General features: G+C 43.9%; 2 protein-coding genes across 6 annotated transcripts in view; one reads left to right on the top strand and one right to left on the bottom strand.

Annotated features, from left to right (window-relative positions):
* Window positions 1-26,866, bottom strand: part of MYO16 (myosin XVI) — a 637,262-nt gene that overhangs the window by 484,644 nt on the left and 125,752 nt on the right. For all 5 annotated transcript variants that reach the window (XM_084616853.1, XM_084616854.1, XM_084616856.1 and 2 more), the window contains exon 2: window positions 13,202-13,465. In XM_084616853.1, the coding sequence (XP_084472979.1) occupies window positions 13,202-13,427 (226 nt within the window). In that variant the 5' untranslated portion in view covers window positions 13,428-13,465. The remainder of the gene's footprint in view (window positions 1-13,201; window positions 13,466-26,866) is intronic.
* LOC311514409 (uncharacterized protein) lies at window positions 703-4,762 on the top strand. Its single transcript, XM_084616968.1, has 2 exons — window positions 703-1,727; window positions 4,502-4,762. Exons 1-2 carry the CDS (start codon window positions 1,102-1,104, stop codon window positions 4,533-4,535), a joined length of 660 nt encoding a protein of 219 aa, XP_084473094.1. The 5' UTR covers window positions 703-1,101; the 3' UTR covers window positions 4,536-4,762.

Raw genomic sequence — 26,866 nt, 5'->3', positions numbered from 1 at the left:
GAAAAAGAGAGGAAGCATGTGGAGGAGATGGAGAGGATAAAGGCCCAGCAGAATATACCAACAAACCCTAGCAACCCTTCTCCAGGTACCACTTCCCATCCCAGAAAGTTCCCCACCTACAAGGCAGGTGATGACACTGAGGCCTTCTTAGAAAACTTCGAAAGGGCCTGCCTTGGGTACAACATCTCTTCCGACCAATACATGGTAGAGCTGAGGCCGCAGCTCAGTGGACCCTTAGCTGAGGTGGCAGCTGAAATGCCTAAAGAACACATGAACAAGTATGAACTGTTTAAATCCAAGGCGAGAGTCAGAATGGGGATAACACCCGAGCAGTCTCGTCGGAGGTTCAGAGCCCTAAGGTGGAAACCAGACATGTCATTTACCCGACATGCCTACCACATTGTAAAACATTGGGATGCCTGGATATCAGGAGCAAGTGTTGAATCTCCAGTAAATTTGCCCTTCCTAATGCAAATGGAACAATTCTTAGAGGGTGTTCCTGAGGAAATAGAAAGATACATCCTAGATGGGAAACCCAAAACTGTAATTGAGGCAGGAGAGATTGGAGCCAGATGGGTGGAGGTGGCAGAGAAGAAGAAAACTGGTCGCAGTTGGAGCGGAGACCAGAAGGGACCACCCCAGACCACACCCTATTACCGGGGGCCGTCCAAAGCCCCACCTACCTCCCAAAGAACCCTCCAGACCCCTTATCGTCCCACCACCCCGTTCTCCAGCAACCCTCCTCGCCCCAGTGACCCGTCAGCTGGACGATGTTTTAAGTGTAACGAGCTGGGGCATGTAAAGGCCAACTGCCCCAAGAACCCCAACAGATTACAGTTCATTGCACCGGAATCACACCAGAGGTCCACAGGCCCAGATACCTCCCAGATACCCTTGGAGCGGAGGGAAACTGTGAGTGTGGGTGGGAAGAAGGTCACCGCGTGGAGGGACACCGGAGCACAAGTGTCAGCTATCCATGCTTCCTTAGTGGACCCCAATTTAATCAACCCAGAGATCCAAGTGACGATTCAACCCTTCAAGTCCAACTCTTTCAATTTGCCTACAGCCAAGTTGCCTGTCCAGTACAAGGGCTGGTCAGGAATGTGGACTTTTGCAGTCTATGATGATTATCCCATCCCCATGCTGTTGGGGGAAGACTTGGCCAATCATGTGAAGCAGGCCAAGAGGGTGGGAATGGTCACCCGCAACCAGGCTAAACAAGCCGTGAGGCCTAGCTCTGTTCCGGAAACTTCTATCAGGACCCAGTCAGAGGTGATGGACCCGGACCCCAGGCCAATGTCTGCAACAGCAGTAGTGGATCCAGTCCCAGAGACCCAGACGGAACCAGTCCCAGAACCGGAACCAGCCAAACAACCAACACCAGACCCCGTGTCAGCACTGAATCCAGTACTTGCAACCTCAACACCAGAGGGCCCCACCGAACCTGAACTGGCAGCAGCCGATAACCCTACACAAGAGGCTCAGCCGGAGCCTGAATCCCAACATAGTGCACCAGCGGAGAGCGGTTCACAGTCAACAGAAACAGCTCCATCCCCTATATCGCTTCCAGAGGGACCAAGCCTAGGTCCACAATCCCATGAGGAACTGATGTCTCCAGCATCAAGGGAACAGTTCCAGACCGAACAGGAAGCAGATGAAAGCCTCCAGAGAGCTTGGACGGCGGCACGGAGCAACCCACCGCCTCTCAGCTCTTCTAATCGATCCAGGTTTGTTGTAGAAAGAGGACTTTTATACAAGGAAACTCTTTCTGGGGGACACCAGGAAGACTGGCATCCTCAGAGACAGTTGGTAGTTCCAACTAAATACCAGGCCAAGCTCTTGAGCTTAGCCCATGATCACCCTAGTGGCCATGCTGGGGTGAACAGGACCAAAGACCGTTTGGGGGGGTCATTCCACTGGGAGGGAATGGGCAAGGATGTTTCTACCTATGTCCAGTCTTGTGAGGTGTGCCAAAGAGTGGGAAAACCCCAAGACCAGGTCAAAGCTCCTCTCCAGCCACTCCCCATCATTGAAGTTCCATTTCAGCGAGTAGCTGTGGATATTCTGGGTCCTTTTCCGAAAAAGACACCCAGAGGAAAGCAGTACATACTGACTTTCATGGATTTTGCCACCCGATGGCCGGAAGCAGTAGCTCTAAGCAACACCAGGGCTAAAAGTGTGTGCCAGGCCCTAGCAGACATTTTTTGCCAGGGTAGGTTGGCCCTCCGACATCCTCACAGATGCAGGGACTAATTTCCTGGCAGGAACTATGAAAAACCTTTGGGAAGCTCATGGGGTAAATCACTTGGTTGCCACTCCTTACCATCATCAAACAAATGGCATGGTGGAGAAGTTTAATGGAACTTTGGGGGCCATGATACGTAAATTCGTAAATGAGCACTCCAATGATTGGGACCTAGTATTGCAGCAGTTGCTCTTTGCCTACAGAGCTGTACCACATCCCAGTTTAGGGTTTCCCCCATTTGAACTTGTATATGGCCGTGAGGTTAAGGGGCCATTGCAGTTGGTGAAGCAGCAATGGGAGGGATTTACACCTTCTCCAGGAACTAACATTCTGGACTTTGTAACCAACCTACAAACCACCCTCCGAACCTCTTTAGCCCTTGCTAGAGAAAACTTACAGGATGCTCAAAAAGAGCAAAAAGCCTGGTATGATAAACATGCCAGAGAGCGTTCCTTCAAAGTAGGAGACCAGGTCATGGTCTTAAAGGCGCTCCAGGCCCATAAAATGGAAGCATCGTGGGAAGGGCCATTCATGGTCCAGGAGCGCCTGGGAGCTGTTAATTATCTCATAGCATTCCCCACCTCCAACCGAAAGCCTAAGGTGTATCATATTAATTCTCTAAAGCCCTTTTATTCCAGAGAATTAAAGGTTTGTCAGTTTACAGCCCAGGGAGGAGACGACGCTGAGTGGCCTGAAGGTGTCTACTACGAAGGGAAATGTGCTGGTGGTGTGGAAGAGGTGAACCTCTCCATGACCCTTGGGCGTATGCAGCGACAGCAGATCCAGGAGCTGTGCACTAGCTACGCGCCAACGTTCTCAGCCACCCCAGGACTGACTGAACGGGCATACCACTCCATTGACACAGGTAATGCTCACCCAATTAGGGTCCAACCTTACCGGGTGTCTCCTCAAGCTAAAACTGCTATAGAACGGGAGATCCAGGATATGTTACAGATGGGTGTAATCCGCCCCTCTGAAAGTGCATGGGCATCTCCAGTGGTTCTAGTTCCCAAACCAGATGGGGAAATACGTTTTTGCATGGACTACCGTAAGCTAAATGCTGTAACTCGCCCAGACAACTATCCAATGCCACGCACTGATGAACTATTAGAGAAACTGGGACGGGCCCAGTTCATCTCTACCTTGGACTTAACCAAGGGGTACTGGCAGGTACCGCTAGATGAATCTGCCAAGGAAAGGTCAGCCTTCATCACACATCTCGGGCTGTATGAATTTAATGTACTCCCTTTCGGGCTGCGAAATGCACCCGCCACTTTCCAAAGACTTGTAGATGGTCTCCTAGCGAGATTAGGAGAATATGCAGTCGCCTACCTTGACGATGTGGCCATATTTTCGGATTCCTGGGCAGACCACCTGGAACATCTACAAAAAGTCCTTGAGCGCATAAGGGAGGCAGGACTAACTGTTAAGGCTAAGAAGTGTCAAATAGGCCTAAACAGAGTGACTTACCTTGGACACCAGGTGGGTCAAGGAACTATCAGCCCCCTACAGGCCAAAGTGGATGCTATCCAAAAGTGGCCTGTCCCAAAGTCAAAGAAACAGGTTCAATCCTTCTTAGGCTTGGCCGGTTATTACAGACGATTTGTACCGCACTACAGCCAAATCGCTGCCCCACTGACAGACCTAACCAAAAAGAAACAGCCAAATGCTGTTCAGTGGACCGGAAAGTGTCAGAAGGCCTTTAACAAGCTTAAAGCGACACTCATGTCTGACCCTGTACTAAGGGCCCCAGACTTTGACAAACCGTTCCTAGTAACCACAGATGCATCCGAGCGTGGTGTGGGAGCAGTTTTAATGCAGAAAGGACCTGATCAAGAATTCCACCCTGTAGTGTTTCTCAGCAAAAAACTGTCTGAGAGGGAAAGCAACTGGTCAGTCACTGAAAAAGAATGTTATGCCATTGTCTACGCTCTGGAAAAGCTACGCCCATATGTTTGGGGACGGCGTTTCCACCTGCAAACCGACCATGCTGCACTAAAGTGGCTTCACACTGTCAAAGAAACTAACAAAAAACTTCTTCGGTGGAGTTTAGCTCTCCAAGATTTTGATTTCGACATCCAACACATCTCAGGAGCTTCTAACAAAGTGGCTGATGCACTCTCCCGTGAAAGTTTCCCAGAATCAACTGGTTAAAATCGTCCTTGAGATGTGGAAAATATTGTTAGTCTTTATGTACTTGGTAGTATATTTAGAGATGCATGTGTCTTATTAACTCTGTTTTTCCTAGAGCTCCAGGAAGAAATCCCAGCCAGTGTTTCACCCTAGCTGAGATTTGGGGGGCGTGTCATAAATATAAAGGGAAGGGTAAACCCCTTTGAAATCCCTCCTGGCCAGGGGAAAGCTCCTCTCACCTGTAAAGGGTTAAGAAGCTAAAGGTAACCTCGCTGGCACCTGACCAAAATGACCAATGAGGAGACAAGATACTTTCAAAAGCTGGGAGGAGGGAGAGGAACAAAGTGTCTGTCTGTAGTCGTCTTGGCCGGGGACAGAACAGGAATGGAGTCTTAGAACTTTTAGTAAGTAATCTAGCTAGGTATGTGTTAGATTATGATTTCTTTAAATGGCTGAGAAAAGAATTGTGCTGAATAGAATAACTATTTCTGTCTGTGTATCTTTTTTGTAACTTAAGGTTTTGCCTAGAGGGGTTCTCTATGTTTTTGAATCTAATTACCCTGTAAGATATATACCATCCTGATTTTACAGGGGGGATTTCTTTATTTCTATTTACTTCTATTTTTTATTAAAAGTCTTCTTGTAAAACACTGAATGCTTTTTCATTGTTCTCAGATCCAAGGGTTTGGGTTTGTGGTCACCTATGCAAATTGGTGAGGCTTTTTATCCAACATTTCCCAGGAAAGGGGGGGTGCAAGTGTTGGGAGGATTGTTCATTGTTCTTAAGATCCAAGGGTCTGGGTCTGTAGTCACCTAGGCAAATTGGTGAGGCTTTTTACCAAACCTTGTCCAGGAAGTGGGGTGCAAGGTTTTGGGAAGTATTTTGGGGGGAAGGACGCGTCCAAACAGCTCTTCCCCAGTAACCAGTATTAGTTTGGTGGTGGTAGCGGCCTGTCCAAGGGGTAATATTTTGTACCTTGGGGAAGTTTTGACCTAAGCTGGTAAAGATAAGCTTAGGAGGTTTTTCATGCAGGTCCCCACATCTGTACCCTAGAGTTCAGAGTGGGGGAGGAACCTTGACAGAGCCATTAAGGGTATGTCTACACAGCAAAAAACAAAACAAAACACTGCAGTGCACCTTAGAGCCCAGGTCAATGGATTTGGGCTCATGCTACAGGACTAAAAGCAATGCAGCCGTTGAGGCTCAAGATGTATCCTGGACTCTCAGACCTGCTCACACAAGACACAGCACAATGTTTTTGCTCTTCGGTATGACAGATATTCTCTTTTATATATACTACAAAAGGTAATGCTGTGTCATATTTCAACACATAAAAATGAGGAGATTTTAAGACGTGCATGTACACCTTTTATTATTGTTAATAAAAGAGTATTAAAGTTGGAGAGATAGCCTTTGGTTTTTCACAATATAAAGTAGTTCAAGAACAAATGAAAGTCAAGTGTCACTGTACATTAAAATGACAGATTACTGACAATAAAAGAAGATTTACTACCTGAACACAATGATAAAATAACACAATCAATAATCAGCCCTCTCCGGTTGAGAAGATGAGATGTTTACACTGTCACTATTTCAATAAACTCAGATAAGTCTCCTGTAACACATTCTAAAATTGTATCACTGCCAGAGTGCACAACGAGCATCATGAACGTGCATGTTTCATGGACTTTTTTGCAGACATTCCATTCCCCCTCCCGCTCCCCAATTACAGTGATTCAGGTATAAGTGGGTGGAGGAAGCAAAGTATTTGCCTGGATTTGCTGACAATACACACTCCTGGATAATGGGCTGGCTCAGGGAGAAGCATCATCCCTTTTCTTACCTCTTGGCCACCTCATGTGGGGGTGAAGTATTGAGATTATGAGGAGTCAGGATACCCCTAGCCCCAGGGTAGTCAATTATTTTTTGTCAAATTCCAAATTTCTTGGTCAAGGTATAGTCAAGGTCCAGAGGCCAGAGAAAACAATAAAAAACCCAACAACAATAATGAGTAAATAAATTGATTTGGGCGTCCATTCAAAAGCATCTGGCAGTCCGGATTTGGACCGCAGTCCATCTTTTGACTACCCCTGCCCTAGCCCTTCCTCTGAGGTCTAATGGGTCTCTTTGCATGCTAAAAGGGCTCCTTGCTTCTAGAGATTTATACAGCTCCTCTTAAGGGGCAGGATACCATATTGGTGCCTATTCTTAACCTATCCCATGGTCACTGCTGCCTTGTGGTTTTTAGTATGTTGCTGCTGTTCACTTTCAGTGGCTGCTGGATTTTCTATTCTGCTCTGGATTCAGTTTTTTCAGGGGCCAGTATGGATTTGTTTTTCTCACTGAATGAACTGTGTATGCTCATACATTCAGTAAAAGTGTTAAATAGCCTGAAGGGTCTGACCTTTAGGGCATGTTGCAAAGCATATCTACTATTCTGCCTGGCTTTTGGTGAGAAGGGAGCTGTGTGAAGATGGGGAGTGGTGAGGATGTTAATTTTTAAATCATAGGCATCTCTGTTTAGGGGACTGAATGAGGGAATTGTATATTGTAACAATTGCATTTCTAAATGCTGTGAAGAGCACTTACCAGAGTGTCTATCCGTAACTCTATCTGTTTCTGTTTTTAATCAAAATACATAATCTGATGCTCTCAAACAATAGCAAATATACATAATCACTAGGGTTGCGCGAAAGGTTCAGAAGAGAGTGGGAGGCGAGAATTCAAATCTGTCCAACAGACCACACTGAAATGTGGTAAAGTAAGGACAAAATCACAGAATCTCAGGGTTGGAAGGGACCTCAGGAGGTCATCTAGTCCAACCCCCTGCTCAAAGCAGGACCGATCCCCAACTAAATCATCCCAGATAGGGCTTTGTCAAGCCTGACCTTAAAAACTTCTAGGGAAGGAGATTCCACCACCTCCCTAGATAATGCATTCCAGTGTTTCACCACCCTCATAGTGAAAAAGTTTTTCCTAATATCCAACCTAAATCTCCCCCACTGCAACTTGAGACCATTACTCCTTGTTCTGTCATCTGCTACCACTGAGAACAGTCTAGAGCCATCCTCTTTGGAACCCCCTTTCAGGTAGCTGAAAGCAGCTATCAAATCCCCCCTCATTCTTCTCTTCTGAAGACTAAACATCCCCACTTCCCTCAGCCTCTCCTCATAAGTCATGTGTTCCAGTCCCCTAATCATTTTTGTTGCCCTCCGCTGGATTCTTTCCAATTTTTCCACATCCTTCTTGTTGTGTGGGGCCCAAAACTGGACACAGTACTCCACATGAGGCCTCACCAATGTCGAATAGAGGGGAACAATCACGTCCCTCGATCTGGTGGCAATGCCCCTATTTATACATCCCAAAATGCCATTGGCCTTCTTGGCAACAACAGCACACTGTTGACTCATATCCAACTTCTCATCCACTATAACCCCTAAGTCCTTTTCTGCAGAACTGCTGCCGAGCCATTCGGTCCCTAGTCTGTAGCGGTGCATTGGATTCTTCCATCCTAAGTGCAGGACTCTGCACTTGTGCTTGTTGAACCTCATCAGATTTCTTTTGGCCCAATTCTCCAATTTGTCTAGGTCCCTCTGTATCCTATCCCTACCCTCCAGCATATCTACCACTCCTCCCAGTTTAGTGTCATCTGCAAACTTGCTGAGTGTGCAATCCACACCATCCTCCAGATCATTTATGAAGATATTGAACAAAACTGGCCCCACGACTGACCCCTGGGGCACTCCACTTGATACCAGATGCCAACTAGACATGGAGCCATTGATCACTACCCATTGAGCCCGACAATCTAGCCAGCTTTCTATCCACCTTATAGTCCATTCATTCAGCCCATACTTCTTTAACTTGCTGGCAAGAATACTGTGAGAGACCGTGTCAAAATTGGCAGGGTGGAGTTGACTAACACAAAAAGTAATGATGTTTCATTGGCCAAGATCCTGCCTTAGAGCAGTTTTATGCCTAGTTACCCAAAGCCAGATTTCCCACAAAATCGAGGGTTCCCCCTGTGTACATTGCATTGGAGCTATGAAAGTGACAACAGCAGCTCCTTTGTTACACTCATTCGCAACCACCAGCTCAAGGGTCTGCTCAGGTTCTCAAACATCAGACATCCTCATCAGCCAGAAATGTTCCCCTTTTGGCATTTGGATTCAAGAACAATTTAGAACAGCCCTCAGAATGCTGTCAGTTACACCAAGGATTGGACAAGTGCCAGCAGAGCCCCAGTACTGGGCAGCACAAAAGTAACTTAAAGCCCCCTGTGTATGTTTGCACATATAGAATCATAGAAGTTCAGGACTGGAAGAGGGGTCATCTAGTCCAGTCCCCTGCACTCAACGCAGGACTACATAATAGCTAGACCATTCCTGACAGGTGTTTGTCTAACCTGTTCTTAAAAACCTCCAGTGATGCAGATTCCACAACCTCCCTAGGCAATTTGTTCCAGTGCTTAACCACCCTAACACGAAGTTTTCCTAATGTCCAACCTAACCTCTCTTGCTGCAATTTAAGCCCATTGCTTCTTGTCCTAGCCTCAGAGGTAACGAGAACAATTTTTCTCCCTCCTCTTTGTAACCATCTTTTATGTACTTGAAAACTGTTATCACATCCCCACTCAGTTTTCTCTTCTCCAGGCTAAAGAAACAAAATGTTTTCAATATTTCGTCATAGATCATGTTTTCTAGACCTTCAATCATTTTTGTTGCTCTTCTCTGAACTTTCTCCAATTTGTCTATATCTTTCCTGAAATGTGGTGCTCAGAACTGGACACAATACTCCAGTTGAGGCCTTATCAGCTCAGAGTACAGCTTAAGATTTACTTCTTCTGTCTCGCTTACAACACTCCTTCTAATACATCGCAGAATGATGTTTGCTTTTTCTGCAACAGTGTCACACTGTTGACTCATATTTAGCTTGTGATCCTCTATGACCCCAGATTCCTTTCTGCAGTACTCCTTCCTAAGCAGTCATTTACCATTCTGTATGTATGCAATTGATAGCTCCTTCTTAAGTGTAGTACTTTGCATTTTTCCTTTTTGAATTTCATCCTATTAACTTCCCTCCAAAGCACTTCCAACCTCTCCCAGCTTGGTATCATCTGCAAACTTTATAAGTGTACTCTCTATACCATTATCTAAATCATTGATGAAGATCTTGAGCAGACCCAGACCTGATCCCTGAGGAACCCCACTTGATATGTCTTTCCAATTTGACAGTGAACCACTGATAACTACTCCCTGGGAACAGTTTTCCAACCAGTTATGCACTCACATTATCTGTATTTCCCTAGTTTTTTTTTATGAGAAGGTCACTTGAGACAATATCAAAAGCCTTACTAAAGTCAAGATATACCACTTCTACTGCTTCCTCCTAACCACAAGACTTGTCAAAGAAAGTGATTAGCTATTTGTTCTTGACAAATCCATGCTGACTGTTACTTATCGCCTTACTATCTTCGCGTTGTTTGCAAATTGATTGCTTGATTATTTGCTCCATTATCTTTCCGGGTAATGAAGTTAAGGTGAGTGGTCTGTAATTCCCCAGGTTACCCTTATTTCCCATTTTATAGATTGGCACTATATTTGCCCTCTTGCATTCCTCTGGAATCTCTCCCATCTTCTATGAGTTTTCAAAGATAATTGCTAATGACTCAGATATCTTCTCAACTTCTTGAGTATTCTAAGATATATTTCATCAGGCCCTGATGACTTGAAGACATCTAACTTATCCAAGTAATTTTTAACTTGTTCTGTCCTTATTTTAGCCTCAGATCCTACCTCATTTTCACTGGCATTCACTATGTTAGATGTCCAGTCACTAGTAAAATAAAGGTGAAAACTGAAACAAAAAAGTGAGCCTTGGTCTTCCTCTTACTTCTAATGTATTTGAATAATGTTTTCTTATGACCCTTTATGTCTCTGGCTAGTTTAATCTTGTTTTGTGCCTTCACCTTTATAATTATGTCCCTATATGCTTGTATTGCTTGTTTATATTCATCCTTTGTAATTTGATCTAGTTTCCATTTTTTGTAGGACTCTTCTTAGAGTTTCAGATCATTGAAGATCTCCTGGTTAAACCAGAGTGGTCTCTTGCAATACTTTCTATCTTTCCTACACAGTGGAATAGTTTGCTCTTGTACCCTTAATAATGTCTCTCTGAAACACTTCCAACTCTCTCGAACAGTTTTCCACCTAAGACTTGCTTCCCATTGGATCTTACTACCAACTCCTTGAGTTTATAAAGTCTGCCTTCTTGAAATCCATTTTCTTTATTGTGCTGTTTTTCTTCCTACCATTCCTTAGAATCATGAACTCTATCATTTCATGTTGTCTTTCACCCAAGCTGCATTCTACTTTCAAATTCTCAACCAGTTCCTCCCTATATGTCATAGAAACATAGAATCATAGAATATCAGGGTTGGAAGGGTCCTCAGGAGGTCACCTAGTCCAAGCCCCTGCTCAAAGCAGGATCAATCCCCAACTAAATCATCCCAGACAGGGCTTTGTCAAGCCTGACCTTAAAAACTTCTAAGGAAGGAGATTCCACCACCTCCCTAGGTAACACATTCCAGAGTTTCACCACCCTTCTAGTGAAAAAGATTTTCCTAATATCCAATCTAAACCTCCCCCACTGCAACTTGAGACCATTACTCTTCGTTCTGTCATCCACTACCATTGAGAACAGTCTAGATCCATCCTCTTTGGAACCCTCTTTCAGGTAGTTGAAAGCAGCTATCAAATCCCCCCTCATTCTTCTCTTCTGCAGACTAAACAATCCCAGTTCCCTCAGCCTCTCCTCATAAGTCATGTGTTCCAGTCCCCTAATCATTTTTGTTGCCCTCCGTTGGACGTTTTCCAATTTTTCCACATCCTTCTTGTAGTGTGGGGCCCAAAACTGGACACAGTACTCCAGATGAGGCCTCACCAATGTTGAATAGAGGGGAACAATCACATCCCTCAATCTGCTGGCAATGCCCCTATTTATACATCCCAAAATGCCATTGGCCTTCTTGGCAACAACAGCACACTGTTGACTCATATCCAGCTTCTTGTCCACTGTAACTCCTAGGTCCTTTTCTGCAGAACTGCTGCTGAGCCATTCAGTCCCTAGTCTGTAGCGGTGCTGGGATTCTTCTGTCCTAAGTGCAGGACTCCGCACTTGTCCTTGTTGAACCTCATCAGATTTCTTTTGGCCCAATCCTCTCATTTGTCTAGGACCCTCTGTATCCTATCCCTACCCTCCAGCGTATCTACCTCTCCTCCCAGTTTAGTGTCATCTGCAAACTTGCTGAGGGTGCAATCCACACCATCCTCCAGATCATTAATGAAGATATTGAACAAAACCGGCCCGAGGACCGACCCTTGGGGCACTCCACTTGATACCGGCTGCCAACTAGACATGGAGCCATTGATCACTACCCATTGAGCCTGATAATCTATCCAACTTTCTATCCACCTTTGTCTCCAATGCATTCCAAGAACATGTTGGATAACCTGTGCCCTGCTGTATTATTTTCCCAACAGATGTCTGGGTAGTTAAATCCCCCATCACCACCTAGCACTCCTGTGCTTGGGATGATTTTGTTAGTTGTTTTAAACAAAAGCCTCATCAACTTCTTTCTTGGTAGGTGATCTGTAGTAGACCTCTCCATGACATCATCCTTGTTTTTACCCCTTTTATCCTTACCCAGAGACTTTCAACAAATCTGCTTCCTATATCCACCTCAACCTTGGTCCAAAAGTATACAGTACATCTGTATAATACAAGGCGACACTTCCTCCCTTTGTTCCCCTGCCTATCCTTCCTGAGCAACCTGTACTCTTCTATACCAATATTCTGGTCATGTGAACTATCCCCCAACAATGTCATAGTTGTAATCACTCACTAGGATTTCTAGTTTTCCCTGCTTATTACCCATACTTGCATTAGTTTACAAACATCTACGTTACTATTTTGTTTCCCGCTCTTGTCTCTCCCTTTTCCCTGCTATGCCCATGCTCCCCCCAGATTCTGACCCTTCTCCCAGGTCTCTGTGTTTTTGACTTACACGTTTGCACCTACACACAGGCACGTACACACTCCAGTTGTGCGGAGCACTCAAACACAGCTCAGGATCTGGGCAATTATGCTGTCAGGAGGTTACATCACATCACCAGCTCAGAGGATCCAGAAGCAGACAGAGCCAATGTTTTAATCTCAGTGTTTCATAAAGCCAAGTAACTGTACATAAATGCTGTCACATCACAACAATCACCACCATCATTTTGGGGTCAGGGTTCATCAAGCACTATGGCTAAAGTCCATCCTCTTAAGAGTCACCAATTCCTAATAACCATTTAATTGCTCCCAGCCAGAACCACATCTTTGAAGGAAGCTTATTTATTTAAGAGCTTTGTTTAAATACAGGGGAAAAAAATCTCAAAGCATCACTAAACAACTGGGTGCAATTCTATGGCTGCAGTATGCAGGAAGTCAGACTACATGATCAAAACATTCCCTTCTGGCTTTAAAATCTATGATTCTGTAATCACCTTTATCCTACAGTGACATCCTAAGGCCTCCAAAGCACTATTTGCTTTCATCAAGGACATAAATTATATGCCATAATGCTTTATATTATATAATACACATTTACTCTATTGCGTATTAATTGCAAAGTACATAGTACATTCTAGCTATAAATAGCTACTGTTATTTGAAATTAAGTCTAAAATAATGCCTCAAGACACAAAGTAGTGCTACTCTGAAACTTTTAGCCACACAAAGGAATAAACCATGAGAGTACTGCTAAATGCCTGTGGTACCTTCTTTGTCATCATGATGTATGATTGCATCCTGTATCATAACAGCGAGGTTGAAATGAACTCGGTGATTCTTTCCATGTTTAAATTTTTGCACATGTCCTTCCTGTTTCTGAAAAGCTTTTTCTCTTTCATAATACGCCTTTATTTGATCACAGCGCATACGCTTCACCAACCGCTGACGCTGGCCTAAAGGGAGGGACTCCAGCAAGCACTGGTCAATTTCCATGTCATGTGTTCGAAAAACATTACATAGCTGGAAACAGCCTATAAGAAATGAAAAATAAACAAATTAAGGTCAGATAACACTGAGTTTTCAATGTTTAATGAAATTCCCACCAAACTTCTTGGGGTTCCTATTTAACTCTTTAGAAGTCTGTATTATGTAAGCAATCATCTGCTTTATGGAAACACATAATTAATTCCATAAAGTTAAAAGTATTTTTACTTTAAATGGATGCTTTAAAATGCATAAACACAAAAATTAATAGAAAGAGGTCTGAGAGTTCAAATATGTGAGACGGATGAGACATAAATAATTCAATGTAATACGAGTGGTTACCATTTGCCTACAAACAAGACAATATTATATAGTGAAATGCCAGTCTGATGTTTGTGCCTCCATCTTTGCATTTTCATCTTGCTTTGGGTTAGCAAATTCCTGTTACTCAGTGAGAAGAAAAAAAAAATATTATAACTATAGTGATTTCATTAGCATGATATGGGTACTCAGGCAAATGTCTAGCTATTAAAACCAGAAAAACCATTATAGATTCATAACAATGTGAACGAGGTTTTTTTTGCATTGTATTTAGCTCTCCAAGTGGAATCTTCTAATAAAGTTAGATAGCAGGAACTGAAGAAGAAACAAACTGAAAATGTAACTATGTTTCGGTCAGTCATTCACTATGCACTCTGAAGTAGGATTCCTTCCCCCGCTCCCCAGGGTTAAATCTGCCATTTTTACCAGACGGTAAAGTTGGGAGGGATAGTAAAGTAACCCATGCTTACCCAATGCCGCTCTCTGTCCCACTCTAGCGGCCAGCCCCCCCTAGAAGTTTGTTTGTCTGCCAGTGGCTTTGGATTAACAAGGCTTGTTTAGCTCTGGCAGCAAAGGCTCGCAGTTTTAAGTCAGTGATCCCCAAAATTTTTACCTTACACTCCCCCCTTTACTCCTGTCTGTGCCTCCTCTCCCCCAGGCCTAGGAGCAGGGCTGTGGCTCCAGGAGGGGGAGGATGTGGACAGGGGCAAGGGGGCCAAGGCTGAGGCCAGAGCCGGAGCCAGGGCTAGGAGTGGAGCTGGGTGGCACTCCCTCCCCAGTCCCTGTGAGGGCTGGCCCAGGCCCCAACCCCACCCTCCTGAATGTTCCTCTGTGCCCCCATAGGGGGGTCACGCCCCACAGTTTGGGGACTTCTGTTTTAAGTCCAGAGTTCAGTCCCTACTGCTGACAACCAGCCCAGGTGCATACTGTTACAGAAACATCAAGCATAAAAAAGTACTTTTTAGCACTCTTATTGATAAGTGTTTGCTCACATGTGTTAGCAGTCATTTCAGCTAAAACGGAATGGTATAACAGTGCTTGGCATTGAGCTGCCAAATATCAGAAAGCAAAAAGAATAAAATATAGCTGCACGAGGAGACAGTTAGGAGTGAACACCAGTTGGCAAACTGAAATCTTCATCAACATTCGAAATATTTATTGAATGTTTAAGATGGAAAGAAACTGGAAACAAAGTGGGACACAAAATTTTCAAAAGCATTACTACTCTTGTTTGCCTCAGTTTTTCACTTGCCTAACTTCAGACCCTTTGTGCTAGAAGGGTAACTTGGCCTGCAATAGAAGAAATAAGGTACAGCAGGGAAAAGAATCAGTGCTGAATATCATACTCTAATGCTAGTCAGATGAGACAAAGAATTATTGTCCCTCCACCACACATACACACTAAACATCAGAACTATTCCAGCTGGTTGATATCCCAGGGATTATGATTGGTTCTGACTGAATATAAGTTTAAGATTTTCTTGTTCTGTATTTTGTCTCTGCTTCATATAAAGAATCTATCTAATTTGGACCAGATGGTTGCTTCCATGAGGACAAGTGCAGTATCTTTTCCTATTCAGTTTCAGATCATTTTGCTGAGAGGGGTTCCAGAGGCCTCTGGGGAACTATGGAATATAACCTGTGATTTAGATCTGTGCCCTTCTTTGCTGATTAAATCTAGCAGCAAGATTCCGAGGAAGACTTCAGCAGGTATAAACTATCATAGCTTCATTGCATCACTTGAACTATGATAATTTACACCAGCCGAGGATCTACCCATCTGAGTTCGCAAGTGGCAGAGATAGTCATCTCAGTCCAAGATAAAACCTATGTTGGTTGGCTCAGGGAAAAAATTGACAGAGTGGTTTGCCTGATGGGTCTTGTTTAACCTTTGAAAGAAAGTAAGTAAATCTAGAAGTTCTCTTTGATCTCTTACTGTTTTTAGATGGCAAAGTGACACGGGTAGACTAGAGTGGCCTCCTCTACTCCATCTCCATTTAGCAAAGAGATTGATAACTGGATGGATAATTGCAATGTCCTTGTCATTTCCAGACTAGACTACTCCAGTACAATGGGGTGTAAAAGCACGGACCATCCACAAGTGCCCTTTTGCAGCCAGGTGTGGCACTTCAAGTGTGCCCTGTATTAATTTCTCCAGTCTGGGGGAAGCAATAGGTTCACTTTACCTGCCTGGGGCAAGCAGAAGTCAACACACACTAACAAAATAGTATTTTGGAATCTTCAGGGAATTTAAGGGAAGATTTAAGACGTTTCTACTCAGTCTGTGCTAACTGTGATAACCTAGCCAAATTTGAGCAAATTTTCACAAAACCACATACCTGACACAAAAAGCCACTCTTGTCACATTTTGAGTCCCCACACCAAAGCAGGAGGGTGCAAAGCAACCAAACACAGAATCTTATAATTGGAAGTGCCAGGAAGATGTGAACTACTGTGTCAAGGTTCCTTCCCCACTCTGAATTCTAGATGTGGGGACCTGCATGAAAGACCCCCTAAGTTTATTCTTACCAGCTTAGGTTAAAAACTTCCTCAAGATACAAACTTTGCCTTGTCCTTGAACCCTATGCTGCCACCACCAAGCGTGTTAAACAAAGAACAGGGAAAGAGCCCACTTGGAGAATCTTCCCCCTCCAAATATCCCCCCCAAGCCCTACACCCCGTTTCCTGGGGAAGGCTTGATAAAAATCCTCACCAATTTGCATAGGTGAACACAGACCCAAACCCTTGGATCTTAAGAACAATGAAAAAGCTATCAGGATCTTAAAAGAAGAATTTTAATTAAAGAAAAAGTAAAAGAATCACCTTTGTAAAATCAGGATGGTAAACACATTACAGGGTAATCAGATTCAAAACATAGAGAATCCCTCTAGGCAAAACCTTAAGTTACAAAAAGACACAAAAACAGAAATATACATTCCATTCAGCACAGCTTATTTACCAGCCATTTAAACAAAAGGAACTCTAACACATTCGTAGCTAGATTACTTACTAACAAGTTCTAATACTCCAATACTACTGTTCTGTTCCTGGCAAAAGCATCAGACAGACAGACCCTTTGCCCCACCCCCTCCAGCTTTGAAAGTATCCTGTCTCCTCATTGGTCATTTTGGTCATGTGTCAGCGAGGTTATCTTAGCTTCTTAACCCTTTTCAGGTGAAAGAGTTTTGCCTCTGGTCAGGAGGTATTTTATAATTCTGTATACAGAAAGGTGGTTACCCTTCCCTTTATATTTATGACATACAGTGAGTAACTGTATGTGAGCTGGGAATCACACCCCTAGCTTGCAGTGTAGACATACCCCAAGAAGACAAGTGACATACGAAGGGCAGGGAGACAGGGAAACACTCAAATATATATAATTTTCATTTCATATATACACACACAGAGTTATTTTAACTAGAGAAAGTAAGTCAACTACTCCCACCTATCCCCCTCTACCTACCCATCATTAATTGGCTGATGTCTTTTAAGCATCACAGCAGAGAGGGGCTTTCAGAAGGGACTTGAAGCAGGGGAGTATAGGGGCCTTATAGATCAATTCACATACATTATGTAATTTGTTGCAGATCAAAAATAATCAGACAAGAAAATATCTGAAATAAAGATAAGCTACAGTTTGTTGCAGTGGTTTGATAAGGTCATCATGACTGTCGCTAGAAGATTGTACATTAATAACATGCTGACAATATTGCCTGCTATCAAATCCTTTTAGAAAAGCTTATTAGGTATGATTTATTTACTCAGATGCACTATGCCAAAGTCTCTAGAGTGCAGGATGGCTTTCAGTGTGTACCCATCATGTAAGTACTATATGTCCCTTTTGAATCTATAAGTGTGAAAAACCACCTGGAAATATGAAAGACCAACAAAAGGCCAAAATTATATTATTTTATATTTGTTAGAAACTAAAACAGGACAAAAGAAAGCCACAGTTATTCTAAAGCAATTTCAGTGGTATTCACTATTATAGAACTACTTCACTGGACATGGGACCAGTGTGATTATTATTAAGGGTGTGATTACAACTACAAAATAAGCTGTTGATATAATTGTAGCACTTTGCTCACAAAAGCCTGAGTACCAATTTTAAACACAAATTATTGGCATGATCACGTACAAACAAAAAAATTCCTGAGTAAATAGGATTGCATTGCACATTTGTCCTCAAGCACAACAGAACACGGTTTCCCACTGGTGTTTGTACCTTCTACATCCAGATTTTCACCTCATTTCACAAATTTGCTACTGTGAGCCACAGAAACAAATGCTGTCCTGATCTGGGAACAATGCTTTTTACTGCATACATAAGATAGCAAAGTGGCCTCCCCATGCCCCCTAAATAAAAACCTTTGGAATGAATTTCTGATTACAGTAACAAGAATCTAAATTTTGTTGTGACACAAGGTAAGAATGCAATATGTTGAAAACTACAAAGGCAATTGAAAACATAAGTCTTTAACTTGCAAACACTGACATGTTTATCTTTACTATTAAAGTCAGGGGGACTAGTCGCCTTAATGGGAGAAAAGTTAAGCATGTTGGTAAATGTTGGCAGGACTGGAGGCTTAAGATACAAATTGACAATAGTCTGTGTCTATATTGGAAAATGTTACAATATTTTAAGAAAGATTGTCTTTTAAACATACACCATAAGTCAGAAAAAAAGTATATACAGTCAGTAATGTCCCAGGAATGCCTGTTATTTGGAATGAATCTAAACTTAATTTTTCTAAGCAGACTTTGGGAAAAATCCAATTACCTGTGAAACATATACCCAGTGGTAAATTCAAGAAAAGGAAAAAAACCAGTAATTTTAACTTTGAGGAATCATAGAATCATAGAATATCAGGGTTGGAAGGGACCTCAGGAGGTCATCTAGTCCAACCTCCTGCTCAAAGCAGGAGCAATCCCCAATTAAATCATCCCAGCCAGGGCTTTGTCAAGCCTGACCTTAAAAACTTCTAAGGAAGGAGATTCTACCACCTCCCTAGGTAACGCATTCCAGTGTTTCACCACCCTCCTAGTGAAGAAGTTTTTCCTAATATCCAACCTAAACCTCTCCCACTGCAACTTGAGACCATTACTCCTTGTCCTGTCCTCTTCTACCACTGAGAATAGTCTAGAACCATCCTCTCTGGAACCACCTCTCAGGTAGTTGAAAGCAGCTATCAAATCCCCTCTCATTCTTCTCTTCTGCAGACTAAACAATCCCAGTTCCCTCAGCCTCTCCTCATAACTCATGTGTTCCAGACCCCTAATCATTTTTGTTGCCCTTCGCTGGACTCTCTCCAATTTATCCACATCCTTCTTGTAGTGTGGGGCCCAAAACTGGACACAGTACTCCAGATGAGGTCTCACCAATGTCGAATAGAGGGGAATGATCACGTTCCTTGATCTGCTCGCTATGCCCCTACTTATACATCCCAAAATGCCATTGGCCTTCTTGGCAACAAGGGCACACTGCTGACTCATATCCAGCTTCTCATCCACTGTAACCCCTAGGTCCTTTTCTGCAGAACTGCTGCCGAGCCATTCGGTCCCTAGTCTGTAGCTGTGCATTGGGTTCTTCCGTCCTAAGTGCAGGACCCTGCACTTATCCTTTTTGAACCTCATCAGATTTCTTTTGGCCCAATCCTCTCATTTGTCTAGGTCCCTCTGTATCCTATCCCTGCCCTCCAGTGTATCAACCACTCCTCCCAGTTTAGTATCATCCGCAAATTTGCTGAGAGTGCAATCCACACCATCCTCCAGATCATTTATGAAGATATTGAACAAAACTGGCCCGAGGACCGACCCCTGGGGCACTCCACTTGACACCGGCTGCCAACTAGACATGGAGCCATTGATCACTACTCGTTGAGCCCAACAATCTAGCCAACTTTCTACCCACCTTATAGTGCATTCACTATATTTACCTTATAGTGCATTCAGATGACTGAATCATCTGTTGTATACTGTAAAACGTACACAGGGAAAAGTAGATTGTATAAAGATAATACAAGAATTATTAAATAAGGATTTATAGGTGCAATTATTATCGGTATAATTTACAAAGCCTTGCTTTCTTTCTGATTGGTTTTTGTTGTAAGCATTGCTTTGTTATCCTCTGTTATATCTGCACATTTTGAAATTCCTCAATTATAGCCAATCAGCAATAGACAGTTCTTAATAAATCCACCCACTCTGGCAGTGGCTTTGAAATGAGAAGAGAAGTGGGTGCAGCTGTTGATTAGACAAAGGTGACTTTCTTTTACATTGTTTGCACTGGTTTTGTATCTGTGTTGGTCTCAGGATATGAGAGGCACAACGTAGGTGAGGTAATATCTTTTAGTGGCCCAACATCGGTTGCTGTAAGGGACTAGCTTCCAAGCTTCTCAGAGCTCTTCTTCATGTCTGGGGAAGGTAACCAGAGTGCCTAAGCTAAATACAAATTGGAACAGATTGTTAAGCAGGAGGGGCTCACTCATGCTGTAGGAGACCACTTAAAATTAAGTGGGCAGTTGAGGGATAGATTGTTAAGCATAGGGGGTTCCCTCCCCATTCCTGGGAGTTAGGGGAGCTCCTATTCCACATGATGTCTCCAGAGAATGTCATGAGCCACTGGGGCCATGTGTTGTGTCTATGGAGTGGTTGGGGAGGGAATTCACCCATCTTTCTTGCCCCATGTAGTATCTGCTTGTGGGTGGAAGTTGGACCAATGGGGCTACATATGGGGCAGAGGAGGTGCCCAGTTCAGCTCTCTCTTCCTGCCCCATGTGGTGCACACAGAGTGGGGCATGGATCACTGAGGCTATATGCTAAGTCCCCCTGCCATTGCTACGGCTGCTCAGGAAACTCCCAGGTCTTCTAGTATAGTGTGTGCTGCTGCTAATTTGGCAGTGCTGCTAGCCCAGTTTCAGAATACTTTGTCTAGTTATTATTTTGTCAGGTTGCCAAAATTTTCCTCAGAAATGCAAGCAAGAGAAGAAAAATTGTGATGTTGACAGTTCATATCTTAGCAAAAGCTGAATGGATTTCATTGAACAAAGACAAGACACTTTCACAGCTTTAGGGCTATCCCTTTGCCAGATTCCTAGGTGTGCCGCTAACAATGGATATGGGAAAGCTTCAAAAAGAAAAGGTCACAAGAATCTATATAATGGTAAGTGTTGGGCAACTTAAATATAAGGGCCCTATCAGGTTCACCCAAAATACATGGGTCAGAAGTTTCAAAATTGGGAGCCTAAAATTAAACACCTAAATCCATATCTCGGCAACTAAATGAAAGTGGCCTGATTTTCAGAGGGGTCAAGCCCCTGTAACTTCCACTGACTTCAATGTTCTGTCAACAATAGTTTATCATTCGTTTAAAAAAATAGCAACTAATCAAACCTAGACTTCTATATTGCAATACATTTGGGGGAATATAATATTACCCATGTATACCCAAAATGTGACTAGCTAAATGCTTAAGACGGATGTGAGAAAATCTTGAGTTAATCAATAAATTACATTGTAAGTACTGGATCAGCTCTGCAACGGGTATAAATCAGTGTGGCTCCTTCACGTTCAATGTGCTAATTCACAGCAGCTGCCCCTTGGTAATTAATATAGGTCGGCGATGATCCTTGTCAGAGAACAGATTCTGATCATAAGATTAACAAACTCACCTTTTCAGCAATGTACATAATTGCTACACGTGGTTCCTTCACTCCATACATTTGCTGCAGCAGTGGTTTGCTGCTACCAAAAAGAAATTATTAAAGGTTCATTTATCATTGTTGCTGCAGCTGAAGTGAGCTTAGCTGGGGCAGGAGAAATCAGTAATATGTCTGACGTTGCAGTGCCTGCGCTGTAGAAGTAATTCCTGTGATTATAGGCGCCCTCTGTACAAATCAAAAGTTATCCTACATCATTTTCATCCCCTTTCAGTTTGGGAAAAAAAAGTGCTTCTGAGCAACAGAAGCGGCAAGATTAGTATAGGTCCATCTCAAATTGCAAAGTTAAAGTCAGTATCAAAACACTTGTATTTAAAAATCTTTTCGTCAGTCTCGGGGAAAATTACTTACGAGTTCAAGAGCAATTCTGTTGCATCTGTTAGGCTTTTGCTGAAGCACAGTGCTCTTAACCACCCACCTCGCTTCAACAGCTGAAGTATTTTGGTTAGGTCAGCAGCACTGTGTTCAGTTTAGTGAGATGCCTTTATTCCTTTTTCAAAGCAGATGAACAAGGAGTTATAAATATAAGCGTGATTTACCTTCATGTAAAGAATTCAATTAAGCCATGTCTTCGGAGCAATACATTGCGTCTCAGCAAAGAAGTGGATCTGGCTCTCCTGTCCTTGGTTCTACAGAGCTCTTGTAGATGCAATTACAAAGTTAGGCCCCTTCAATGACTTAATATACAAAGCTTCCTGATTTTCTGCCAAACACATTTCTCTGCCTTTGCTGAAGAGGAATACTGAGCATGGTCAAGCGACCGTCCCCTTATAAAACCTTTCTCCTGTATGCTTGTCTTTAGAAGCCCTTTCATGTGACTAGACTGGTAAGCAGGAGCTGCAATCAATTTCCAGCTTGATACCAAGGAAAATAGTACTTATCGGACACTATTAATCAACTCTACCGGCTTTCTAATAGACTCTATTATCTATCTATCAGTGATTCAGTGATGCTTCTACAACATTTTATAACAATTTATTACTTTTAAATCACCGAGTCAACCATTTGGGTTCTACCTTTGTAGAAGGAAATCTGAATAATAAAGAACCCAATATAATGGTGGGCTCTTGTCAAGGTTCCTTCCCCACTCTGAACTCTAGGGTACAGATGTGGGGACCTGCATGAAAACCTCCTAAGCTTACTTTCACCAGCTTAGGTTAAAACTTCCCCAAGGTACAAATTAATTTTATCGTTTGTCCCTGGATCTCCACTGCCACCACCAAACTCTAACTGGGTTTACTGGGAAACGTAGTTTGGACACGTCTTTCCCCCCAAAATCCTCCCAACCCTTGCACCCCACTTCCTGGGAAAGGTTTGGTAAAAATCCTCACCAATTTGCATAGGTGACCACAGACCCAAACCCTTGGATCTGAGAACAATGAAAAAGCATTCAGTTTTCATACAAGAAAACTTTTAACAGAAGTAAAGAAATCCCTTCTGTAAAATCAGGATGGTAGATACCTTACAGGGTAATTAGATTCAAAACATAGAGAATCCCTCTAGGCAAAACCTTAAGTTACAAAAAAGACACACAGACAGGAACAGTCATTCTATTCAGCACAGTTCTTTTCTCAGCCATTTAAAGAAATCATAATCTAACACATACCTAGCTAGATTACTTACTAAAGTTCTAAGACTCCATTCCTGGTCTATCCCCGGCAAAAGCAGCATACAAACAGACACAGACCCTTTGTTTCTCTCCCAGCTTTTGAAAGTATCTTGTCTCCTCATTGGTCATTTTGGTCAGGTGCCAGCGAGGTTACCTTTAGCTTCTTAACCCTTTACAGGTGAGAGGATTTTTCCTCTGGCCAAGAGGGATTTTAAAGGGGTTTACCCTTCCCTTTATATTTATGACACGCCCCCCAAATCACAGCTAGGGTGAAACGCTGGCTGGGATTTCTTCCTGGAGCTCTAGGAAAAACAGAGTTAATAAGACACATGCACCTCTAAATATACTACTAAGTACATAAAGACTAACAATATTTTCCACATCTCAAGGACGATTTTAACCAGTTGATTGTGGGAAACTTTCATGGGAGAGTGCATCAGCCACTTTGTTAGAAGCTCCTGAGATGTGTTGGATGTCTAAATCAAAATCTTGGAGAGCTAAACTCAACCGAATAAGTTTTTTGTTATTTCCCATGGTGGTATGAAGCCACTGTAGTGCAGCATGGTCGGTTTGCAGGTGGAAACGCCGTCCCCAAACATATGGGTGTAGCTTTTCCAGGGCGTAGACAATGGCATAACATTCTTTTTCACTGACTGACCAGTTGCTTTCCCTCTCAGACAGTTTTTTGCTGAGAAACACTACAGGGTGGAATTCTTGATCAGGTCCTTTCTCCATAAAAACTGCTCCCACACCACGCTCGGACGCATCTGTGGTTACTAGAAATGGTTTGTCAAAGTCTGGGGCCCTTAGTACAGGGTCAGACATGAGTGTCGCTTGAAGCTTGTTAAAGGCCTTCTGACACTTTTCGGTCCACTGAACGGCATTTGGCTGTTTCTTTTTGGTTAGGTCGGTCAGTGGGGCGGTGATTTGGCTGTATTGCGGTACAAATCATCTGTAATAACCGGCCAAGCCTAAGAGGATTGAACCTATTTCTTTGACTTTGGGACAGGCCACATTTGGATAGCATCCACTTTGGCCTGTAGAGGGCTGATAGTTCCTTGACCCACCTGGTGTCCAAGGTAAGTCACTCTGTTTAGGCCTATTTGACACTTCTTAGCCTTAACAGTTAGTCCTGCCTCCCTTATGCGCTCAAGGACTTTTTGTAGATTTTCCAGGTGTTCTGCCCAGGAATCCGAAAATATGGCCACATCGTAAAGGTAGGCGACTGCATATTCTCCTAATCCCGCTAGGAGACCATCTACAAGTCTTTGGAAGGTGGCGGGTGCATTTCGCAGCCCGAAAGGGAGTACATTCAATTCATACAGCCCGAGATGTGTGGTGAAGGCTGACCTTTCCTTGGCAGATTCATCTAGCGGTACCTGCCAGTACCCCTTGGTTAAGTCCAAGGTAGAGATGAACTGGACCCGTCCCAGTTTCTCCAATAGTTCATCTGTGCGTGGCATTGGATAGTTGTCTGGGTGAGTTACAGCATTTACCTTACGGTAGTCCACGCAAAAACGTATTTCCCCATCTGGTTTGGGAACTAGAACCACTGGAGATGCCCACGCACTTCCAGAGGGGCAGACTACACCCATCTGTAACATATCCTGGATCTCCCGTTCTATAGCAGTTTTAGCTTGAGGAGACACCCGGTAAGATTGGACTTTAATTGGGCGAGCATTACCTGTATCAATGGAGTGGTATGCCCGTTCAGTCAGTCCTGGGCTGGCTGAGAACGTTGGCGCGTACCTAGTGCACAGCTCCTTGATCTGCTGTCACTGCATACGCCCAAGGGTCATGGAGAGGTTCACCTCTTCCACACCACCAGCACTTTTCCCTTCGTAGTAGACACCTTCAGGCCACTTAGCGTCCTCTCCTCCCTGGGCGTAAACTGACAAACCTTTAATTCTCTGGAATAAAAGGGCTTTAGAGAATTAATATGGTACACCTTAGGCTTTTGGTTGGAGGTGGGGAATGCTATAATTAACAGCTCCCAGGCGCTCCTGGACCATGAATGGCCCTTCCCACGATGCTTCCATTTTATGGGCCTGGAGCGCCTTTAAGACCATGACCTGGTCCCCTACTTTGAAGGAACACTCTCTGGCATGTTTATCATACCAGGCTTTTTGCTCTTTTTGAGTATCCTGTAAGTTTCTTTAGCAAGGGCTAAAGAGGTTCGGAGGGTGTTTTGTAGGTTGGTTACAAAGTCCAGAATGTTAGTTCCTGGAGAAGGTGTAAATCCCTCCCATTGCTGCTTCACCAACTGCAATGGCCCCTTAACCTCACGGCCATATACAAGTTCAAATGGGGAAAACCCTAAACTGGGGTGTGGTACAGCTCTGTAGGCAAAGAGCAACTGCTGCAACACTCGGTCCCAATCATTGGAGTGCTCATTTACAAATTTACGTATCATGGCCCCCAAAGTTCCATTAAACTTCTCCACCATGCCATTTGTTTGATGGTAGTAAGGAGTGGCAACCATGTGATTTACCCCATGAGCTTCCCAAAGGTCTTCCATAGTTCCTGCCAGGAAATTAGTCCCTGCATCTGTGAGGATGTCGGAGGGCCAACCTACCCTGGCAAAAATGTCTGCTAGTGCCTGGCACACACTTTTAGCCCTGGTGTTGCTTAGAGCTACTGCTTCCGGCCATCGGGTGGCAAAATCCATGAAAGTCAGTTTGTACTGCTTTCCTCTGGGTGTCTTTTTCGGAAAAGGACCCAGAATATCCACAGCTACTCGCTGAAATGGAACTTCAATGATGGGGAGTGGATGGAGAGGGGCTTTGACCTGGTCTTGGGGTTTTCCCACTCTTTGGCATACTTCACAAGACCGGACATAGGTAGAAACATCCTTGTCCATTCCCTCCCAGTGGAATGACCCCCCAAAACCGTCTTTCATCCTGTTCACCCCAGCATGGCCACTAGGGTGATCGTGGGCTAAGCTCAAGAGCTTGGCCCGGTATTTCGTTGGAACTACCAACTGTCTCTGAGGATGCCAGTCTTCCTGGTGTCCACCAGAAAGAGTTTCCTTGTATAAAAGTCCTCTTTCTACAACAAACCTGGATCGATTAGAAGAGCTGAGAGGCGGTCGGTTGCTCTGTGCCGCCGTCCAAGCTCTCTGGAGGCTTTCATCTGCTTCCTGTTCGGTCTGGAACTGTTCCCTTGATGCTGGAGACATCAGTTCCTCACTGGATTGTGGACCTATGCTTGGTCCCTCTGGAAGCGATGTAGGGGATGGGACTGTTTCCGTTGACTGTGAACCGCTCTCCGCTGGGACACTATGTTGGGGTTCAGGCTCTGGCTGAGCCTCTCGTGTAGGCTTATGGGCTGCTGCCGGTTCAGGTTCGGTGGGGCCCTCTGGTGTTGAGGTTGCAAGTACTGGATTCAGTGCTGACACTGGGTCTGGTGTTGGTTGTTCGGCTGGTTCCGGTTCTGGGACTGGTTCCACTGGTCTGGGTCTCTGGGACTGGATCCACTACTGCTGTTGTAGACATTGGCCTGGGGTCCGGGTCCATCACCTCTGACCGGGTCCTGATAGAAGTTTCCGGAACAGAGCTAGGCCTCACGGCTTGTTTAGCCTGGCTGCGGGTGACCATTCCTACCTTCTTGACCCGCTTCACATGATTGGCCAAGTCTTCCCCCAACAGCATGGGGATGGGATAATCATCATAGACTGCAAAAGTCCACGTTCCTGACCAGCCCTGGTACTGGACAGGCAACTTGGCTGTAGGCAAATCGAAAGAGTTGGACTTGAAGGGTTGAATCGTTACTGGGATCTCTGGGTTGATTAAATTGGGGTC

Source organism: Lepidochelys olivacea, assembly GCF_965140295.1.
Source record: "Lepidochelys olivacea isolate rLepOli2 genome assembly, chromosome: 1".
Classification (NCBI taxonomy): Eukaryota; Metazoa; Chordata; order Testudines; family Cheloniidae; genus Lepidochelys; species Lepidochelys olivacea.
This window is presented reverse-complemented; position numbering and strand designations above follow the sequence as displayed.

Coding starts and splice junctions, on each gene's coding strand:
- LOC311514409 (XM_084616968.1), top strand. CDS start 1,102: ATGTGGACTTTTGCAGTCTATGATGATTATCCCATCCCCATGCTGTTG. Junction 1,728..4,501: donor AGCTCTTCTAATCGATCCAG/GTTTGTTGTAGA, acceptor CTAGAGCTCCAG/GAAGAAATCCCAGCCAGTGT.